This window comes from Hyperolius riggenbachi, chromosome 4 (assembly GCF_040937935.1).
Source record: "Hyperolius riggenbachi isolate aHypRig1 chromosome 4, aHypRig1.pri, whole genome shotgun sequence".
In the NCBI taxonomy this organism is placed as follows: domain Eukaryota; kingdom Metazoa; phylum Chordata; class Amphibia; order Anura; family Hyperoliidae; genus Hyperolius; species Hyperolius riggenbachi.
The window spans coordinates 481,683,583-481,704,474 of record NC_090649.1 but is presented as its reverse complement, the minus strand read 5'-3'; the positions used below and the strand labels follow the sequence as shown (position 1 = coordinate 481,704,474).

The following is a 20,892-nucleotide window of genomic DNA, read 5'->3' as shown; positions in this document are numbered from 1 at the left end:
ATGTGTGACCATCACCGCCCTCTCTGGGTACCCGAGTGGAGTCGGGTTTGTGCATCTCCACCTGATCCAGTGCTTGGTTGCTCCCCATGCAGCCTCCCTTTGTGAGTATTCATTTGGCCGAATTTTCATTTTTTATACGTACTGCACCAACTGGGGTCCCGTTGTCTCTGTGTTTTCTTCTTAGGGTGCATTGCTCACCTTTCCAGAAAGTTCACACAGCCAGCCCCGCCATTGCCACATAACACCAATCCTGTGCTCACTACACTGGCTACCCATAAAATGGAGAATCAAAATTGGCTTGCATTCCAATCCCTACACGACCTAAACCCCGGATACTTGAGGATTTGTTGCAACTGCATCTCAGCACCCACGACCTCAGATCAAAAGGATCCAATAACTTGAGCATCCCCAGACTAAAAACCTTTGGAGCCAGAGCTTTCTGTCATGCTGTCTCTACCCTGTGGAATGCCTTGCCAAACATAATCAAGACAGCTCCGACCCTGGACAGGTGTAAATCAAACCTGAAAAGCCACCTGTTTAGTCTGGCATTTATGATCACATAACTTTTACCCTGTACACATCACTATGCACGGATCTGAGACGATCTTATGTGCTTTGGGTCCTACAGGAGAAAAGCGTCGTTACTAATGTTTTGTTGTTGGTAAAACTCTTCTACTTGTGGTTCAAAAAGAATGAAAAGATTCCTGCAGTGAGAGGAACATGGAGGTCTCTGTTCTAAAGAATGCCAGTTACCGGGCTCTTGTGCTGATCTCTTGGCAGGGCCGGATTTAGGCCAAGGCAGCCTAGGCCATGGCTTGGGACACCACAAGAGCAAGGGCACCAAAGCAGCGGGCTAAACTGGTGCAGCATTTGCAAGCTTGCAAATGCTGCAGTCAGTGCAGGGAGATAAGGGGAGCGCTTGACCGCGGTACTGCGCTGCTAGCTGCCTGTGCAGTGGCCGTCCTGCTCTCTCTGCACGTTGGCGTTGTGGTCGGCGGATATGGACTTGAGCTGCATTGCAGAGTTACAAGCGGAGGATGTGGAATAGCAGCCGCCAGTCACTTACATCTCCGCTCGTCTCCAACATAGAAGCTTCCTCTTCCCGTCTGACTTGCTGGTAACATGCGGGCAAGCCACAAGTGAGAGATGCTGGTTGGAGGGACAGATGTACAGCAGCGGCTGATGGAGACGGAGTGGAAGAGGAAGCTTCTGTGCTGGAGATGAGCGGAGAGGTGACACTAATGGCTACTGCCTACTGAAAGGTGTGAGTGGGAAAGGGAGGGATTAAGGCAGTCCTCTGACAACCTAAACTTGAGGGGGAGGGGTCATCAGGCTATCTATACTAGAGGGAAAGAGGGAGGGGTCATCTGGCTTCCTATACAGAAGGGGGGCGGCTGGTGACAGTGGAGAGTGCAAATCCGGCCCTGTCAATAGGTAGGTAATAGAGATGGTGGCCTCTTATCCTTCTTCCTAAAGGTCTCCTGCGAGCCAAACTGAGATATATGAAGATCTAAGTATGAGAAGTCCCTTTGGTGCTACCCATGCACTGTAACTGTCCACCAGAAGGGTAGGAACTCAATCTCTAGGGCAACAGTTCCGGCACGAATGAATAGGGCAACAGTTCCGGCACGAATGAATAGGGCAACAGTTCCGGCACAGGTTCATATAGAAGTGTCTCTTGGCTATAGCAGAGCGATGTGTACTGTTGCTATGGGGAGGGTAGGTGGGACAAAGGTGTGGAGCAGTTTAAGGCAGGCGGGGTAAGCAGGGGCAGAATGCAAGCAGGTATTGTTGGGAAACATCTGTACACATGGGAGATTCTAGGCCTAGACGGTCCCGAGTGTCCACCATAGCCAATTTCCATCTAGCATGTGTAGGAGGCCCAAAGTCCACTAGTGATAGAGCAAAACTTTCTGGAACATACATTAAAATCTGTCTCCTAACTCCTTATTGCCCATAAAGCTATCCTACCTGTCCTTGTCCCTTTACCACCCATATGAATAAAAACATGATTCCCTCCTCCAGGTCACAGCACTGCATGGATATCTAATATCCAATTCAGAAAGAGTAAGAAAAACAGTAGTCTGTCGCTGAGGATCAGTGCGACTCTTATCTGCATAAGCTCCCTGCTAGGTTTGCTTACCGGTCTTTTCTCTTTATGGTACATGGGTGGGATATCTCCTGGCAGTGAGAGAGAGCTGACATGTTAATACTCCAGGAAATACTGAAAGGAAGTTATTAACCACTTCAGGCACTTAAAAAAAAAATAAACAAAACAGTAGTCTTTTTTTGTAGTGGCAAATCTATTGAAGAACAAAGGAAACTGTGACTGTAATTCCGCCTAAAGAGATTTCCTACCTTAAAGGAAATCTAAAGTCATCAGTTTAACTAACCCGGGGCTTCTTGCAGCCCCCTCTCCTTCCGAGTCCCTCAAAACTGGTCGGCCACACGTGGGAGCGTTCTGCACATGTACAGTACACATAAATCGCTACTGTACATGCGCAATCAGGGTGCACGTGGCTCTGGACCGTAAGGGCTCGATTCACAAAGCAGTGCTAACCCAGTTAGAGACTTTAGGTGTGATAACCATTGCACCACGCTGGTGAAAAGCCAGTTTAGGCGTGATAAGTTTAGGCGTGATAAGTTTAGGCATGCTAAGTTTAGATAAGTTTAGATCGCATGCAAAGTCCCGCACGCAAAGCAGCGCCATTAAACTCTATGCGAAGTGCACCAGACTTTGATACCGCAAAACTTTTGATCAGCTGTGCACTGCGGTGCTAACACAGTTGGGGCCTGATTCACAAAGCGGTGCTAACAGTTAGCACGCTGGTGAAAAGCCCTTTATCATGCCTAAACTCAGTTTAGGCATGATAAGTTTAGGTGTGATAAGTTTAGGTGTGATAAGTTTAGGCATGTTAAGTTTAGGTGTGATACGTTTAGGCATGATAAGTTTAAGCACCAACTGCGTTAGCACCGCAGTGCACAGCTGATCAAAAGTTTTGCGCTAGCAAAGTCTGGTGCACTTCGCATACAGTTCAATGGCGCTGCTTTGCGTGCGGGACTTTGCGTGCGATCTAAACTTATCTAAACTTAGCATGCCTAAACTTATCATGCCTAAACTTATCACGCCTAAACTTATCACACCTAAACTGGCTTTTCACCAGCGTGGTGCAATGGTTATCATGCCTAAAGTCTCTAACTGGGTTAGCACCGCTTTGTGAATCGAGCCCTTGGTGCTTAAACTTATCATGCCTAAACTTATCACACCTAAACTTATCATGCCTAAACTTATCACACCTAAACTTATCACACTTAAACTTATCATGCCTAAACTGAGTTTAGGCATGATAAAGGGCTTTTCACCAGCGTGCTAACTGTTAGCACCGCTTTGTGAATCAGGCCCTATGTGTGAGGTACCTGCCGAATGGCAGCGACCGGGCAGCTTTGCCGGGATCCCCGCTGCTTGCCAGAGGGACTTGGCAGATGTCACAGGATGAGTCCAGGGGGCTGCAGGAAGCCTCAGGTAAGTTGAACATTTTTAAGTTTGACTTAAAGTGAACCAGAGACGAAGCATCCTCATGTATTTTACCATATATATCAGTGGGAACATTAGAGAAAACACCTACCCTGCTCTCTGTTTCATTTTTCACTGCTCAGCTTGCTTGTAATCAGCCCTGATAAAATCCCAAGACTGAGCATTCAGTCTGGCTTTGCCCCAGAGTGACTATAGCTAAGTCTTCTGTGATGTCTTTTCAAGCCCAAGCCTGCCCCTTGTGGCTCTGCTTTCCTGCTATTTATCCTCCTAGCAGGAAAGCAGAGCCACAAGGGAGCAGACTTGGGCTTGAAAAGACACAGTCACAGAAGACTGACTCAGCTATAATTATTTGGGGCAAAGCCAGACTGAATGCTCAGTCTGGGATTTTATCAGGGCTGATAACTGGCAGAATGAGCAGTGAAGAATGAAACAATGAGCAGAGTAGGGGTTTACTGTCATGTTCCTAGAATATATATATATATATATATATATATATATATATATATATATATATATATATATATATATATATATATATATTACATGAGGGTGCTTCAACTCTGGTTCTCTTTAAGTAAAGTGGTAATTCTACTTCAGCACAAAGATCTACTTAATGCATATCATTACCATAAAAGACATTTTGTAACCAACTCCCATTAATCACTTTCAATTTGAGTCAGTAGCTGCTCTGATATTCCAAGAAAACTTGCTGGAAACCATCACCGTCATACACAGATATTAATTAAAATTTACATTTAAACATTAGTTAACAATACATACCACTTCACTCCTCTCTCTTAGTATCATAAGTCTGCACAAATGTACAGCATATTGCTCTCTTTTCACCCCTAGAGCTTCAGTAAGTTTATTAAAATGAAACATTGATTCTACAGAGAGGATGCTGGCTCTGCATACTCAGCAGCTGGATCAGCATTCCCATATCGGTAACAGCTGACAATCACACAAAGCAGTTTTCCCAGTGAAGTATACTGAGAGGTTCAGAGGAGAAAACACGGACAAATCAAAGAAGTCACAGATATATCAGTGGAATGCAGCTTTTTAAAATAGGTTACTTAGAATACATAGTTTGACAACGGTGTTATTTTTCCTTAGGTAAATCAGAGATACATAATGGATCCATCAGCAAGCCCAGACAGGCAGCAGCACGGGCAGCAAGGGATGGAGACAGCAGGAGGCACTTTGTGGACATGTTTTTTCACAAATAAGCTGCAACAATAAAAGTATCACTGTATCTTTCCACTGTCCTGATGAATTTCAAGTACCAATGTCTAAGGCAATGTAAAACATTCTAAAAATGTGGGCTCACGTACCAAAAGCCTTGTTAAAACGAATAGTTTTATGCAGTTATATAGATGCCACATCTAATTGTTGCATAAACCTGCTCTTTTATTTATTCTTTATTCCCAGTGCACGCTTATGAGTCAGGTCTGACTCCCTGAAAAACAGTGCACCGTCCATACAGCTGATATCTTATTTTAACAGTTGTTGAAGGCGGAGGGACTTTTATTGGTTGACCCATGCACTAGGGATCAATGAGAACAAATCTGTCAGTATTTATTGCAAAATATGAATTAACCAGCAAAAGTAAACTAATGCACAAGAATACAATAATATATATATAAAAAAAGTAACTACCGGTAATATTTTTATCCAACACCTTACAGAGTTCTGCCTTTAAATTAGCAATTTGAACATGTATCACAAAGGACTTCAGAACACAACAGAACCATGCCCACATAGTATTACACAGCTGGACTTTAACATTCCAAGGCAAGAACAAATAAAAGGTGCTGAGATGTGCGACTGGACAGGGTACAGGTGGACAATACACTTCCAGCATAGAGAGATAAAACAGATTCTTCACCTCAATACTGAGCTGGCAGCTTTTCTGAAGGTATCACATTTGTCTAGAGCTCACAATCAGGGTGGGGTTTCTAAAAGGCCCGAGCCATGGGCGGCTGCAGACCAATGGGGTGCCTGACCATAAAAGAGGAGTTGCTACATATGAAAAGTGGGAGGGGCACAAGAAAGGAGAGCCACAACATACGTTGCCTAAGGGCACAAAAATGATAAATCCCGCCTTGCTCACAGCTGGTCATTAGATGCAAGAGACAGCTACAAGGACCTCATGTCCTATACAGTCAAAAGAGCAAGCTGGCACTTCCTATAACAATCTTTATTGCTTCATAGTAACGGTTAATAAAACGTTTCGGGACCACACCGGGTCCCTTTTACAAGGCAAAGCCAGCAGCTCAAGGCAGGAATCAGAATTTCTGAGAACCGCCCACACACAGCACATCACTCTTAGTGAGTGCATAGAGGTGACTTCACCCGATCTGCAGTTTATGTTTTTTTTGTACAAGCGGCAGACAGATTCTTGCCTTGATAAAGGGATCCTGTGTGGTCTCGAAACATTGGCTTTATTAACGGTTTATAGGAAGCAATAAAGATTGTTGTACGAAGTGCCTGCTTTCTCTTTTGACAGTGTTTTTGTAGGCCCTGCAATCCACTATGACTGGACAATGAGGCATAGTAATGAAATGCTGGAAAAACCATTGTGCATGCACAGAATGCGCAGGCTGGATGAGGAGGTACTGGCTGGGCAGCTTTGAGGGGGTCGCCGCTGCTGACTGGAGGGTCATGCAAAGACGGCGCGGGCACCGGGGGACTGCAGGAGAATGCAAAATGCCCCAGGTAACTTAAAGGAAACCAGAGACCCAATACAAAAAAAGTTTTACATACCTGGGGCCTCCTCCAGCCCCATGCGCACAGATCGCTCCCACGCCGCCGTCCTCCGCTGCCCGCAGCTCCGGTATCGGGTCCACCAGAGAGGTATGTAGAGAGTGCACTTTCTCTTGCACAGACTGCCCACAACTGACAGAACTAACGGATACCAGAGCTGCAGGCAGCGGAGGATGGCAGCGTGGGAGCGATCCGAGCGCATGGGGCTGGAGGAAACCCCAGGTATGTATGAAACTTTTTTTATTAGGTTGCTGGAACACTTGAAAATGCTTTTTTTTCAGCCTTAAGATTTCCTTTAAAGAGGCGCCCCGAGTCTGGCATATAGACGGCTCTGGCACTTTTGATTGGCCTGAGGAAGTGGGCATAGTCCCACGAAGCGCGTTGCCTGTGCTTAAAGCGGAATATAACCCTGCATTTCAACTTTGCTCTAAAACATTATTTACAGCATATTATATGCAACCAGCATTTTTTTTTACTAGACCAGCATTGGAAGAGTTACACACAGAGCTTTAAAGTTCCGTGGAGAGAACTGCTCCCTGCAGCCAAAGTTTAGATAGATACATTTAAGTCAACAGAATGTAACAAGTTAGGAATGTTACACACTCTTTGGCTGTCCTGCAGCTCCTGCAGTCAGAGAGAGTTAGTCACATTCCACACTTGTTACATTTAAGTAAACAGAATGTATCTATCTAAACTTCGGATGCGTCTGCATTTCTATCCACGGAACTTTAAAGCTCTGTGTGTAACCCTTCCAATGCTGGTCTAGTAAAAAAAAAATGCTGGTTGCATAGAATATGCTGTAAATAATGTTTTAGAGCAAAGTTGAAATGCAGGGTTATATTCCGCTTTAATTATCCATTAAACTTCCTTAATTAAGTGAGTTTGTCGTCTATGAGGTACGCCACCTCAACCTTCTTTATTTTATTGATTTTAAAGAGTTTTATATATATTGGGCGCCTCTTTTCCTTTGCTGTACCCCACTCCTCCCCCCACCTATTCAGGAGGGGGGCCTTGCGCACCTGCTTTGGGTGTGCAAAGCATTTTGCTAAGAGAGCGACCGAGTCCAGCACAGCTGGCAGACATGAGTGGAGTCATGAAGTGGTCGGCTGCCCCTAGCGCAACCCACCTTTGTGAGTACCCTTTTTTTTAGAAGTACTTTTGATACTCAATACTTGTGACATACTGCACTATTTGGGCTCCCGTTTGTCTTTGTCTTTTTCTTCCAGTACTGTACATCTCTCCTGTTGTTTTAAGGAGAGTAAACAGCAATGATATTCCTGAGCCTCAAATCCAAGGAAGAGAATACAATAAATCCTTACAATCAGAGCAGAATAATTCACAAGGCAACCCAGGCAGGTGCCTGGGGCCTAGTGGGTGTCAGGGTGCCCCTACTGCCACTCCCTCTGACCCATCTCCCATCACCAAAAGAACCGTAAGGGGGAGCCAACGTTACTTCCTTGCCTTGGGCCCCATTGAATCTTAAAGTGGACCTAAACTCTTTCACAGGACAGAAGGAAACAGAGAAATGCACCCTGTATGTATTTAGAGAGTTTCACCAGTCTAAAGCCCCCTAATCTGCGTCTAATCACAAGTGTAATTTGATCTCTTAGCTGTGTCAGCAGAGCAGCTAATTTATAAAATACAGGATGTTAACCCGATGTCTGCTTCCATGACAGCAGGAAGTAGACACGCTGCAGATGTATTGCAGGATTTGTATCAGATGTAGCAAAGATGTTTTTCTTTAAAGGTTATTAAGCTGTTGCTTATCTTTTAGAGCAGAGAGGAATTTCTGAGTTTCTGGTCCACTTTAATCCATCTCTGATTACGATAAACTTTTCTCGGACTCCCAGCTTTGGTTCCTTACAGGATGGACCTGACCGTACATTGAACGATTAATGCTCATTTCACTTGTTCTATGTTAAAGGGAACCTAAACTGACAAAGATATGGATGTTTCCCTTTAAACAATACCAGTTGCCTGGCAGTCCTGCTGATGTCTTTGGCTGCAGTATTGGCTGAATCACACACCTGAAAAAAGCATGCAGCTAATCCAGTCTGACTTCAGTCAGAGCACCTGATCTGCATGCTTGTTGAGGGGCTGTGGCTGAAAGTATTAGAGACACAGGATCAGCAGGAGAGTCGGGCAACTGGCATTATTTTAAAAAGGAAAAATCCATCTCCTTCTCAGTTTAGGTGCAGCACAATTCCATGAGCGGTCCTATAGTAGAACTGTAGAGTACCATATCGTTCTGTAACAGAGTTTAGGGTTTAAGGAGCCTGCACTGCTGGCCATTTCGTTTCTCTGCTTGAGGTGTACTATAATTTGTCTCTAATGGTCCTGAAAATTGGAAATCCCATTTGTGGCTCCTCTGGGTAGACGATTCTTGAGTTTTCTTGATGGAAGAAGCGGCAATTAGAAGCTTCACTTACAGCATCGCCTACTGGGTGTATCCGGTACTGCAGTGATAAAATGCACTGACTGGGTGTGAACACAGAATTGCAGTAAAATCTAACCTATTTCTTGTATGGTGTGTGGCCACGTTAAAGGGACCCTGAGCAGACGCTTATATGCGATACCACGTCTATCAGGTAAAGAGAATAAACTCACAGTTCCCTTATTTAAGCGCTCCTGCCAGCAGGGACGGATCTAGGGGGGGGGGGGGGGGGGCAAGCGGGTATCTTGCCCCAGGCGCAGTTTGCCTCCTGCTCCCAGACTGGCTGCTATAAATTGCATTGTAATCAGCGACTCTGAAAGGAAGTTGTGCTGTGACCCGGGACAGGAAACCTGCATGACCTCTCCGCGCCTGTGAAGGCTTCCATGCTTCTTCCCGCTCCCTCTGCTGTGCGTCATATTGCAGTTCACACTCGGAGGGGAGGAAGAAGCCAGGAAGCCTGCGCATAGAGGACCCGCAGTCTTCCTGTCCCAGGTCACAGTGCAACTTTATTTCAGTGTCGCTGATTACAATGTAAATTACAGTGGCCAGCCCGGGAGCAGGAGCCCTTAGATAAGGGAATGGTGGGAGTCAAGTATCAAGAGCGTCTGAGACAAAATATTGGTAGGTTTTTAGTAATCTGTGCAGAACTGTCTCGGACATCCTAAGAAATAACTTGACAATGCAGTTTCTTTCTAAAACTGTTAAGAGGAGTTTCTCAGTGTGTGAGGGAATTTGCAGTTGGTGAGGTAACCAATACATCTGCTGTAATGCCCGACACTGGAAGAACAGCTTCACAGGACATCTGGCAGCAGAGGGGAGGATCACTTCACAAATCATGCCTAGCCAGCACTGCTGCACTATCTGTAGAACTGTTATTAAGCAATTAAAGGAGAACTGTAGTGAGAGGTATATGGAGGCTGCCATATTAATTTCCTTTTAAGCAATACCAGTTGCCTGGCAGCCCTGCTGGTCTATTTGGCTGAAGAAGGGTCTGAACCACACCACAAACAAGCATGCAGCTAATCTTGTCATATCTGTCAAAATTGTCAGAAACACTTGATCTGCTGCATGCTTGTTCAGGGCCTATGGCTGAAAGTATTAGAGGCAGAGGATTAGCAGGATAGCCAGGCAACTGGTATTGCTTAAATGGAAACAAACATGGCAGCCTCCATATACCTCTCACTACAGTTCTCCTTTAATCTGCATCAGTTTAGGAATGGATATGTACTTTTCTTAACTGTAATACAGTTCTAGAAATTCACACTAACCCGCCGCTATCAAGCAGAATTTAGAAATGTTCTTATCATCATGCAGAACTGTTCCTCCTGCTGGTTAGAAAATGTCACTACTGAGTGTATCTTCTTTACAAAATAGACATGGGTATGCTTATATGCAGAGTCCCAGTTGCAGCACTGTAAATTGTTTCCAATGATACATTATGAGATAATCTACTCTCTTCATTCACAGTTCATCTATAAAGCGATTGTAATTTAGATTACTTTGGCTCCCTCGCCACCTTTGCCAATAACCTTCAACCAAAAAATTATATTTTGGTTGGATGTCTTCTTGACACAACTTTATAAAATATGATGTTGAGGGTGGAGGTAACAGGTGGAAATGGTACCTCCATTGCAGTGTTTGCTGGCAACAGAGACTTGAAATATTTGTTGGCCCTCAAAGGACAACTGTAATGAGAGGGATATGGAGGCTTCCATGTTTTTTTTTTTATTTTAAACCATACTAGTTGCCTAGCAGTCATGCTGATCCTCTGCCTCTAATACTTTTAGCCATAGACCCTGAACAAGCATGCAGCATATCGGGTGTTTCTGACATTATTGTCAGATCTGACAAGATTAGCTGCATGCTTGTTTCTGGTGTGATTCAGACACTACTGCAGCCAAATAGATCAGCAGGGCTGCCAGGCAACTGGTATCGTTTAAAAGGAAATCAATATGGCATCCTCCATATTCTCACTTCAGTTGTCCTTTAACAGTTGCTTCATCTTTTAAATATATCAGCAGTAGCAAAGGAGGCCTGAAAACAGATGCTCCGCCCCCACAGAGGTGCGTATAGAAAAAATATCCTGGCACCCTTCCACTCTAAATTCATTTCGCTCTGATCGCCCCGAATCTGTGGTTCAGCTTATAAAATTGCTATTCTTCCTTATAGAAAGCCAACATTGTATGCAAAGCGATAGAATAGCTACAATCACACAGTGTTTATTCTTTTGCATTGGTCCCTGCTCCAAAGGAGCTTACAATCTAATGTCCCTACCACAGGCTCGTACACTGTATACTGAAGGGACAAGGTTGTCATAAGAATTTTCCTTCCAAGATGTTTCTGGGCTAGAGAAGAGGAGGAATGCTCCAACGAGTCCCATGTTTGGTAATCATGTATTCACAGATACGGTTCCCTGCTTAGATCAAACAGAAAGAGCACTCTTTATTGATACATGTTTTTTGGTCTTGGGCGGACTTCAACTTCACATAAAGCCCATGGGTTAGAGTGGGGTTACCCACAGACACAAAATATGTCTGTAACATGATTCCTTCTTCTTACTGTTGACAACGTAACTCCACCATTGCCACATAACACCAACCCTATGCTTGCTCCAATGGCTACATTATATACTCGTGTATAAGCCTAATTTTTTACCACACAAAATATGCTGAAAAGTTACCCCCCTCGGCTTATATGCGAGTCAGTGGAGGAGAACGGTGGTGTGGCAGGTTTTGTTACTGGCAGAGGAGTGTAAGGATCATGCACAAGTGATCCTGCTCTTGCCAGCTGGTTCCCTGCTGTGTCCGTGCCCCCATCCTCTGCAACATGATGTGCAGAGTGCGCTGCTCAATACTACCTGTGTCCCCTGGCTTGTGGAGCGGAGCGTGCAAGCAATGTGTCAGCGGTGCAATGATTGGGGATTCTTCCTGTGTGGCAATCGCTGTGTCTCATATCGATGATGTCATCTACTGGCGTCTTGAGAAACAGCTGTATCATCCTTGGTGCACATCTGGCTATGGGGAGTGGGGCTGACTTGTACTGGGGGCACATCTGGCTACTGTGGAGGGGGCTATACTGGGGAGGGGGCTTATACGCAAGTCAATCACTTTTTCCAGGTTTCTAAAGGAAAAGTGGGTACCTCGGCTTATATGCGGGTCGGCTTATATGCGAGTATACACGGTACCCATAAATTGGCATGCTAACATTCAACTCTCTATACAACCTAGGCACCGAATACTTGAATGATTTGTTGCAAATGTGTCACACCTCCCACAACTTCAGATGAACTGGATCGAAAAACTTGACCAGCCCCAGAGTCCAACTTAAAACTTTTGGAGCCAGATCTTTCTGGCATGCTGCTTTTACCCTTTGGAATGCCTCTCCACACCCAATCAAGACAGCTCCAACCATGGAGGCATTTAAATTCAAACATATAGACATCTGTATAAAATGAATCTGCTCTTATTCAGCTACACCTAAAAAACACTCCAAAACAAACTCCCATAGAAGCAATGATATCCACACCTTGTACTGATGATGACCAAACAGCCTGAAACAGCTATGTGCAAGGTGCACTACCACTATCATGAAAAAGTGTAAAATTCTAAATGCATAGGTATAAAAAATATACATTTATTCTGGAGTAAAATGCACTGTAAATCACTTTTGTCATATGTTGTTGTTACTTACAGTAGGCAGACAGGGGTGACAGATTTTGGACTAATCCATCTCCTCATAGGGGATACTCAGGGCTTTGTTTATTTTCAAACGGGTTTACTGAATGGCAGTTGCTCAACTGCCAGAGAAGTGTGCAGGGAGTAGGGAGGTTGGCTGACATCTTTATACAAATCCTTTCCAGGGAGGGCTTACGTAAAGAATAAATGAAATACAGAGAATACCCTATGAGGAGATGGACCAGTCCAAAATCTGTCATATCTGTCTACTTTTTACTACCTACTGTAAATGGCAGCAGCATAAGAAAAGAGTAATTTATAGTTCATTTTACTCTGGGAGAAATGCTCATTTTATATGTACTGTGATATATCTTAAATTTTGCAGTTTTTATGATAGTGGTCCTTAAAGTGAACCTGATATGAGAGACAAATGGAGGCTGCCATATTTATTTATTCTTAAACCATGCAGGTTGCCTGGCTGTCCTTCTGAATGATTTGCCTCTATTACTTTCAGCCATGGACCCTGAACATGCATATGCAGATCAGGTGTTTCTGATACTATTAACAGAACTGACAAGATTAACTGCAGGCTTGTTTCTGGTGTTATTCAGACCCTTCTGCAGCCAAATAGATGAACAGGGCAACTGGTACTGTTTAACAGGAAACAAATATGGCAGCCTCCATATCACTCTCACCTCGGGAGCACTTAAGTGCAATCAAACCTTCATCAATGCCCTATTAACAGTGAAGTGGTCCATGGCGTCAACGGACCAATAGATGGCCAAAAATATTTAGATGAGAAAAGGTACATTTGCATATTATTTTATCAAGCTATCTGCTGAGCCCTTTCACCTGCAGTTTTAACCTATGATAATCTGCGATTGTGTATTTTCCATCTATCGCCTGCATTTTAATTGCTCAGGCTTCCATTAGTATTCTATATCCCCAACTCCATGAATGTCTACCATTGCGCTAAATCAGTTCCATCTTCACAGTCATGTGACTGCTCTGGAGTATCTATCACAGTGAGCCAACACCTATGACGCATCTTGCCATTGAGACTAACGGGAGGGGGCGTGTCATGGACTGCCTGTGTGCTGGACCTTGTCTGGCAGTCTGCGACAAGAGGGGGAACGGTACAGCAGACATATGATTGCGAAGCCTTGAAATAAATTAGCATTTATTTCATACTAAGCAACCTATGCTGTGTGATGGCGTTTTAGTGCAATGATAAATTCCCGAAGGATGCCAAAAAGAAAAGGCGAGCTACTGACACGAGTAAGTGGTATTTTCTGGTATTGTGTAAATCTTCACCTATTACACTCTGCAAATACAGAAAAGCGAAAGAAATCAATGTAATTATGTTCTGTAATTTCACAAATCTGAACCGTGATGTAAAAATAAGACGAAACCAATCGGGCGGGCGTCCGTCCGAAAAATATCGGAGCTTTTTTTTTCTTTCCCCCCCCCCTACACTCCCCCTCCTCTTTGTCAGAAGCAGAGAGGGTCGAGCTCATCAGTGAAAACCTCGTACAAAACAGTTCGATCAGACAAAATAAGAAAAGCACCTATAGAAGTGGTTAGAATCGCGCCTGGAGAACCTGTTTGCCGTTTGCTCACGTCTTCTTCTTCTTCATCTCCGCTCAGACGCCCAAGGAGGAAAACACACATACTGTGCGTGAAACCTCATCTCTGGTGTGTGCCGAGCTTTCTGCGGCATGTCAAACCCATTACCTGCGAGCAGCAATCTTCTGCAGGTGGCTAAATTACATCCTGTCCTTTCAAAAGAGCAGATGAGAGCCTCTCCGGAGTCACAAGAGACCTCCCGACGGCAATTAGGATTCCAGCAGCGTGTGCCATCTACATACTTGCTGTCCTTTCGACTCTTTCATTTCGGTCCAATGACTGAGCTCTTCATCGCCCGAGCTGTTCAGACCTAGAGAAATCCAACCTATCATCTCCTTGCGTTTCATGCTGCGCTTGTTGTACACGGACAGTATGAGAGTCACGTCTGACAGCTGGAACAGGGCTACTTGGAAAATAAAGGTTTCTTTGTACAGGGGGTTGGGCTGGCCTCTTCGAGTGGACGTCTTACATTTTGACATTTCTTGGCCCATGGAATTGAGCAGGGTTAGCTTGACGTAGGTATCTATAAAAAAAACAAGGAGATGGTTCAGAATCAGAGCAATTTCACTGAGGCACGTTGGCGTTCGTTTGGGTGGATTCACTAAGAGTCCTGAGCTGGAGAACAATGGAGGAGCTAAAGACCTGGTCGGGGAATCTTGAATATGCATTTAATGGATCATTAATTTAAAGTAATACTGTAGTGACATAAAAAAAAAAACCAGATGCTCACCCAGGACTGTGGAGTCGGTACAAAAATCATCCAACTCCAACTCCTCAGTTTTTGAAGCCACCGACTTTAACTCCAGGAGCTCAACATTTCTCTGACTCCTCGACTCCAACTCCTCAGCCGTGTGCTTACCTATGGATAGGGAATGCTGTGGATCCTATAGAACCTTCTTGCTCCCCTCATTCCAGAGCTGTCACCCCCATTCCAGCTAGTCCAGCAAATGGTCAAATATGCCTTTGGGGACCATCGAACACTCCTGTCCCCGAATGCTTCTGAAGACAGGAGTCTTTGTACTGCGCATACACAAGTGCACATGTGCGCAGTACAGAGTCGTCCATCTTAGGAAGCACTCAGGGATACATGTGCTTCAAAAGATTTCCAAGGGCTCCCACATGTGGCAAATTCAAATGGGGGACAGAGCTAGAAGCAGGACACCAAGAAAGTACCAAGAATACTCTATAGGATCCAGAGCCTTTCCTCTCCACTGATATCTGATTTATTTATTTTTTGTTACAGATTTGCTTTAAATGAATTATGCATTGAATCGTTTTTGGGGAAAAAAGGGGGCACTACCTGCTCCACTAGTTCACAGACCTTCACAGGAACCAACAGCTGACTTCTCACGTCCAGTTAGTCTGAGACACACCCCCTAGACACATGGGCATGAAGGCGGGAGAAAGATACCTCTGTTACATGAGGCCCCCACTACTGACAGACAGCTTGTCTTGGCATCAGAGGCGCCCATATCTTATTCACCTTGCTGCAAGGTGCTTTGCATTGACCTGAGGAAGCGGGCTGGTACCCGTGAAACGCGTTGTCTATTTTGTGTGTTGAATAAATACTTTTCCAGTACTACTGGTGTTTTTGTCGTCAGGAGAGGTTAGAGATTGCCTCTCATTTTTATTTTACCTATTAGAAGTTTATTTTTATTTTTACACTTGGGCACCTCCATCCTTACGAGTGTCATAGCATCAGACTGAGAGGTGGAGTGGAATGCAGCGAGCCAACAGGTGGGGGAGGAAATGAGGAGATATAAATTGGTGCACTAGTCATTTTGTTTTCTATTTTGCAAAAACTGCAGTTTTATTTTTATTACATAGCTATTTCCATGCATCATTTCTTTCATAAAACAAACAGAAAAAGACTGGCCTGGATTTATGAAAGGTCCAGGTGTGCTAGGTCACTTGTGTCCTCCAGACTTCTTCACTGTTCTCCGGCTCAAGACGATTTAGTAAACCAACCCCACTGAATGAATGTGGAGGGATATGGTGTATACCAGTCACCTGAGTCCATCAAAATGCATATGGTGGCTTCACAGTGCTTGTGTCGTTCAGTAGTTACAGTCCTCTTCACCAAATGTTTTAGGCGCTCCGGGGTGGGGGTGTTGGGTACCATGATGGGTCTGTCAGTTTTAGGCACCACCAGGGGAGGTCATAGGGTTAGGCACTGGGGGGAGTTTCTTAGGTTCAGGCACCACTGGGGGGGGGGGGGGGATTAGGGTTAGGCACCACCAGGGCACGTCTTAGGGTTAGGGACTGGGGGGAGGTTCTGGGTTCAGGCACCACCGGGGGAGGTGGGGGTGTTAGGGTTAGGCTCCACCAGGGCGGGTCTTAAGGTTACTCAATGGAGGAAGTTCTTAGTGTTAGGCACCACCAGGGCAGGTCTTAGGGTTAGGCACTGGGGGGAGTTCATAGGTTTAGGCATCACCGGGGGGGGGGGTCTTAGGGTTAGGCACCACCGGGGGAGGGGGGGTAGGGATAAGCATCGGTAGAGGGAGGGTTCTGTGTGAGAGTAGGGCAAGGTTTAGTTATAGTAAAATATCGATAAACACCGATATTTTACTATTGAAATACAGCAGGTAGATTATCGCTAATATCGCTAATTGTAGCGATATGCCCTTTTTTCCAGGTGCCTTTTTTCATGGTCTGAAATTTTGATTTCATAAGATGTAAGCCATAATTATCAACATTATAACAAATACAGGCTTGAAATATGTCACTTTGCGTGTAATGAGTCTATGTCATATATTAGCTTCACCTTTTAAGCTGAATTACTGAAATAAATGAACTTTTTCACAATATACTAATTTTTCAAGTTTCACCTGTATTGGTCATGAGTCTGTGACCACAAATTTGACATTTAATTAAGCATTCAGTGACCCCCTTTATGACTTAATAAAGCCAGAGTCTGCATTATTCTACCCATAATAACAGACATGTCCAGACCAGGCTGGATGGTGGAGCAGCCTAAACGAATGAGGCCCACTGTGACTAGAGAACGACAGGTGCACTTCAAAAATGCGTCAATGTGAAAATAAGAATTTCAAATACCTTAATACCAGGGGGAAAAAAATGCATTAAAAAACAAAAATGACAGACGTAAGATATTAGTCTTGGGCTCAGAACGGTTCAGCCAATCGCACCAGTGAACAAGGTATACCTCATAATCCTCTTGCGTTCCTAATCGTTGCGCTAAGCCAAATGATATAGCGTTACTAACACCGAGCAAGCTTTGTCTAGCCACAACACTTGAAGCATACCACTGAGTTTCTGGAGACTAAAACAGCACAAACAGAGGTAATGAGAACAATTCATTAAAGGGAAAAAGCATAGAGGGGGGTGGGGAGGGGAGGGACAGACAGACGTGCGATGATGACATCAGAACCACGGAGGATGGAATGCCAAATATGGAGAACGATCAGAAACAACTCTGCGTGGATGCAGTTCAGCCTCATGGATCTCAACTTTAACCCTTCAGAGCGGGCAGAGCCCAGCGTGTCGGGATTTGGTTCTGCGGAGCTGCCTGCGGGCTCTGACGGGGTTAAACGATTGAGATCTCAAGCCAAGCATCCCTTGAATGCTTCCAGACTACAATTTTGTTGCATTTGCGTCCTATCTGAGCACGGAGGATGTGCGGGGGGGGGGGGGGGGGGGAGGATTCATACTATAGACGGAGGAGATTTCAACATAATGGTTTCGTATGAAGTCACTGAAAATACGGTCATTTTCGGCGGCAAACAGAGAGCCTTTGATGAGAGGACAATTACGCCCCGGGGGTGGCTTCCAATCGTAGGAGATGTTTGTCAAATGCGTGCGTGGAGAAAACGCAGGACGTGCTCCAGCTGGGATGGCTCTATATGGACACGGCGTCTATACGCGCATCACTGTCCATAATAAAGGTGGCCATACACTGGTCGATTTGCCATCAGATCGACCAACAGATAGATCCCTCTCTGATCGAATCTGATCAGAGAGGGATTGTATGGCTGCCTTTACTGCATCAGAACCACTGCCCCCGCCAGTAATACATTACCTGCTCCGCCGGCGCGAGTCCCCCGATCTCCGCTGTCTTCTTCTACGCGCTGGGCTCCGAGTCCGGCTGGCTTCACTAAACTTCCTGTCCGGGGAACAGTAGAGGGCGCTCTACTGTTTCAACTTCTTGCCGGGACAGGAAGTTCAGTGAAGCCAGCCGGACTCTGAGCCCAGCGCGGAGAAGAAGACAACGGAGTCCAGGGGACTCACGCCGGCGAAGCAGGTAATGTATTGTTGGCAGGGGGGCGGCAGTGCCAGCTTCACAGATGGGGAATCGATTTCATGCTGAGATAGGCCTTTGCTATAAAACACAAGCTTCATTTATAAAAAAGAAAAAAAAAAATCTACTATTGTTGTTCCCCCAACTTCCTATCAAAATAAATATCCACTCGCATGGCTTGTGTCATAGGCGCCACAGCAACATGGGCGCCATATTTGCCCCTGTGCTGCGCCCCATGCCTCCCTCTCACTTAGACCTCAGATTACTTCTGTTATCTGGGGAACATGGCTACTTAATCTATGTATGTAGGGCGCACTTGGCTTAGTGTAATGCTACGTACACACATGTGACAACGATCGTTCGTTGAGGACGACGAACGAACTTTTAATTGACGAAAGAACGACCAAAGTAAAGTTAGTTGTAAAAAGTGTGTAACGATCACATCGTTAGAACGAACGTTACACCACGTAAAAGCACTTAATGCGCCTGCGCATAAAATTGTAAAGTTCCTTGGAGAAAAAGTGAAATACGCATGTCCAGCCTGGTACGAACGATCGTTTCCAACGATGTACCACTTTTGCTAACGATCGTCGGTGGTAAAAATCCGCCAAGACAGAACTTTGTTTTGTAGCGATTTGCCTCGTTCGTCGTTTGCCTTAATAGTCGTTGGTTCGTTTTTTGTAACGATCGTCGTTGGTAAAGATCGGGGAACGATCGTTACAAACGACTATAGTCGCATGTGTGTACGCACCTTTAGAAAAGAGGACAGAGAGGAAATAAGAAAAGATATTTCCCAAAAAAAAGTAACTTCAGCAATATCCGGAGCCAAAAGATACAGGCAACCATAACACATGTACTTGAGAAAGGATGCAGTTTTTAGAGGGGAAAGGGGCTCTGACCGGGAGGGGGGCAATTTCAGTGTTTGCCATAGGCTCTATATTACCCAGGTACGCTCCTGGTTCACACTACTGCACTGAGAATTGTCAGTAATAAAGACATCCTGGAGGTCTCCGTGTTTAAATGCAATACACCGCAGTCTGTAAACCTTCATCCATCCACAGAGATTGCTTCTGAAACTCATAAGATGGACCAAAAGTGAAAATAAAACAAATAAAATGGTGGACAGCTTTACGGCTTGGCAAGTTCTCGTCGGCATAGCGAAGACAACATCCAGTCTAGCCTCTACGGGACTCACCTCGAATTATATAAACCTGTCCACCTATCAAGTGTTTTAGACAACAGAACAGTCCGTCTGACAACAGAGGGTGGGGAGAAGAAAAAGAAAGAGTTACAGAAGTTGGGTGAGAGAGGGTGAAAGGTTAGAGGTCGGCCACTTAATAATGACACACAACAGTCTTGCTCTGGTGTCTGGACTGATGGTGATGGAATAATAGCTGAAAGGAAAATATTTCTATCCAACCTGAAATCACATAACATAAAATAAGACAATGTAAAGGATAGGTCTACCTAAAACTCATATTTCAGCATTAGATCACGCTGGTGGGTTCAGTTACTGGAAGCCAAGGAGGTAGAAGGAGACTGGCTTACTGCTAAGGATGGAACTAGGAACTCAGGGGTAGAGCTAGGAACTCAGGGGTAGAGCTAGGAAGGAACTCATGGGTGGAGCTAGGAACTCAGGGGTGGAATTGAGAGCTAGTTGGTGTAGAGCTTTCTATTCAAGACTAGAGATGGGCAATGAGATGTCAATCATTGCAACTGGCATGCAAATGTCATGCAATCTGTATGAAGCTTGGGATTTGGCCAATCCACGTTACTTCCTGCTGATTCTGATTGGCCCAATTCCAATTTGCATAAGTTTTGGATTACATTTTTATGTAAAATGAATTATTGGTCTTTCATTAACCATTTCTATTCACGATTCAGCTGCTCAGGGTATACTTACAATGAATCTATAAAGGGGTAAAAACGATTAAACTGCCTATATCCCGGTGCAATGTGTCCACAGTATCTGTACACAGCCTTATCTTGATAAATCTCCTCACCAGATTACTGCAATTTCATGTGTGTTCTTGCAGTCAACCATGAACCCGTTCCCACCCAGTTTTGTGAATGACATCATCTCAAGTCCCGTTGACACATACGGTATACTTGTTAGGAATACTCAGTATTTGTATATACGTGCTTTTTAGATATACCTGCTTTTAATTAACTAAAATAACTATTTGGGCTATTCAAATATTCGTTACCTTTAAAACCCAAAACTCACTGTAATCGATTCTCTATGACAACTTCACGTACCTCCTAACTTTTAGATAAAGCTGTTCGTAAGTACTCACTTTAAAGATAGTGATCGTTTTTTCTCAGCATACTTATTAGCTTGCCTTTTACATTTTAATATATATAAAATTGTATTACGAAATGCTTTTAAAATAAAAATGTAAGATACCTGGTGCAGCAACTAATGGAGGTGGCCTACAGTTTCTATTAACTTACTGCTCCTCCTCCCTCTGTCAGAACCCAACCCAGCCCAGCCATTGGGGGAGGGCGGGATTACTCTCTCTACTGACACTATGTTTCCCTAGTCAATGAAAACCACTGTCAGGATGTCAGTACATAGGCGTGGCTTCAGTAGGGAGAGCAG

The 20,892-nt window shown here is 44.6% G+C and overlaps 1 protein-coding gene across 8 annotated transcripts in view; it reads right to left on the bottom strand.

Annotated features, from left to right (window-relative positions):
* Positions 1-20,892, bottom strand: part of SYT14 (synaptotagmin 14) — a 298,006-nt gene that overhangs the window by 69,494 nt on the left and 207,620 nt on the right. For 3 of the 8 annotated variants that reach the window (XR_011019493.1, XR_011019494.1, XR_011019496.1), the window contains exon 6: positions 13,975-14,555. Coding sequence is in view for 2 of the 8 variants with exons in the window: in XM_068232990.1 (XP_068089091.1) it covers positions 14,242-14,555 (314 nt within the window). In the remaining 6 variants the exon portion in view is untranslated. Of the gene's footprint in view, positions 1-10,605; positions 11,146-12,445; positions 14,556-20,892 lie in introns of those variants that run through there. The other 5 variants (XR_011019497.1, XR_011019498.1, XR_011019495.1 and 2 more) reach the window with 4 other exon arrangements.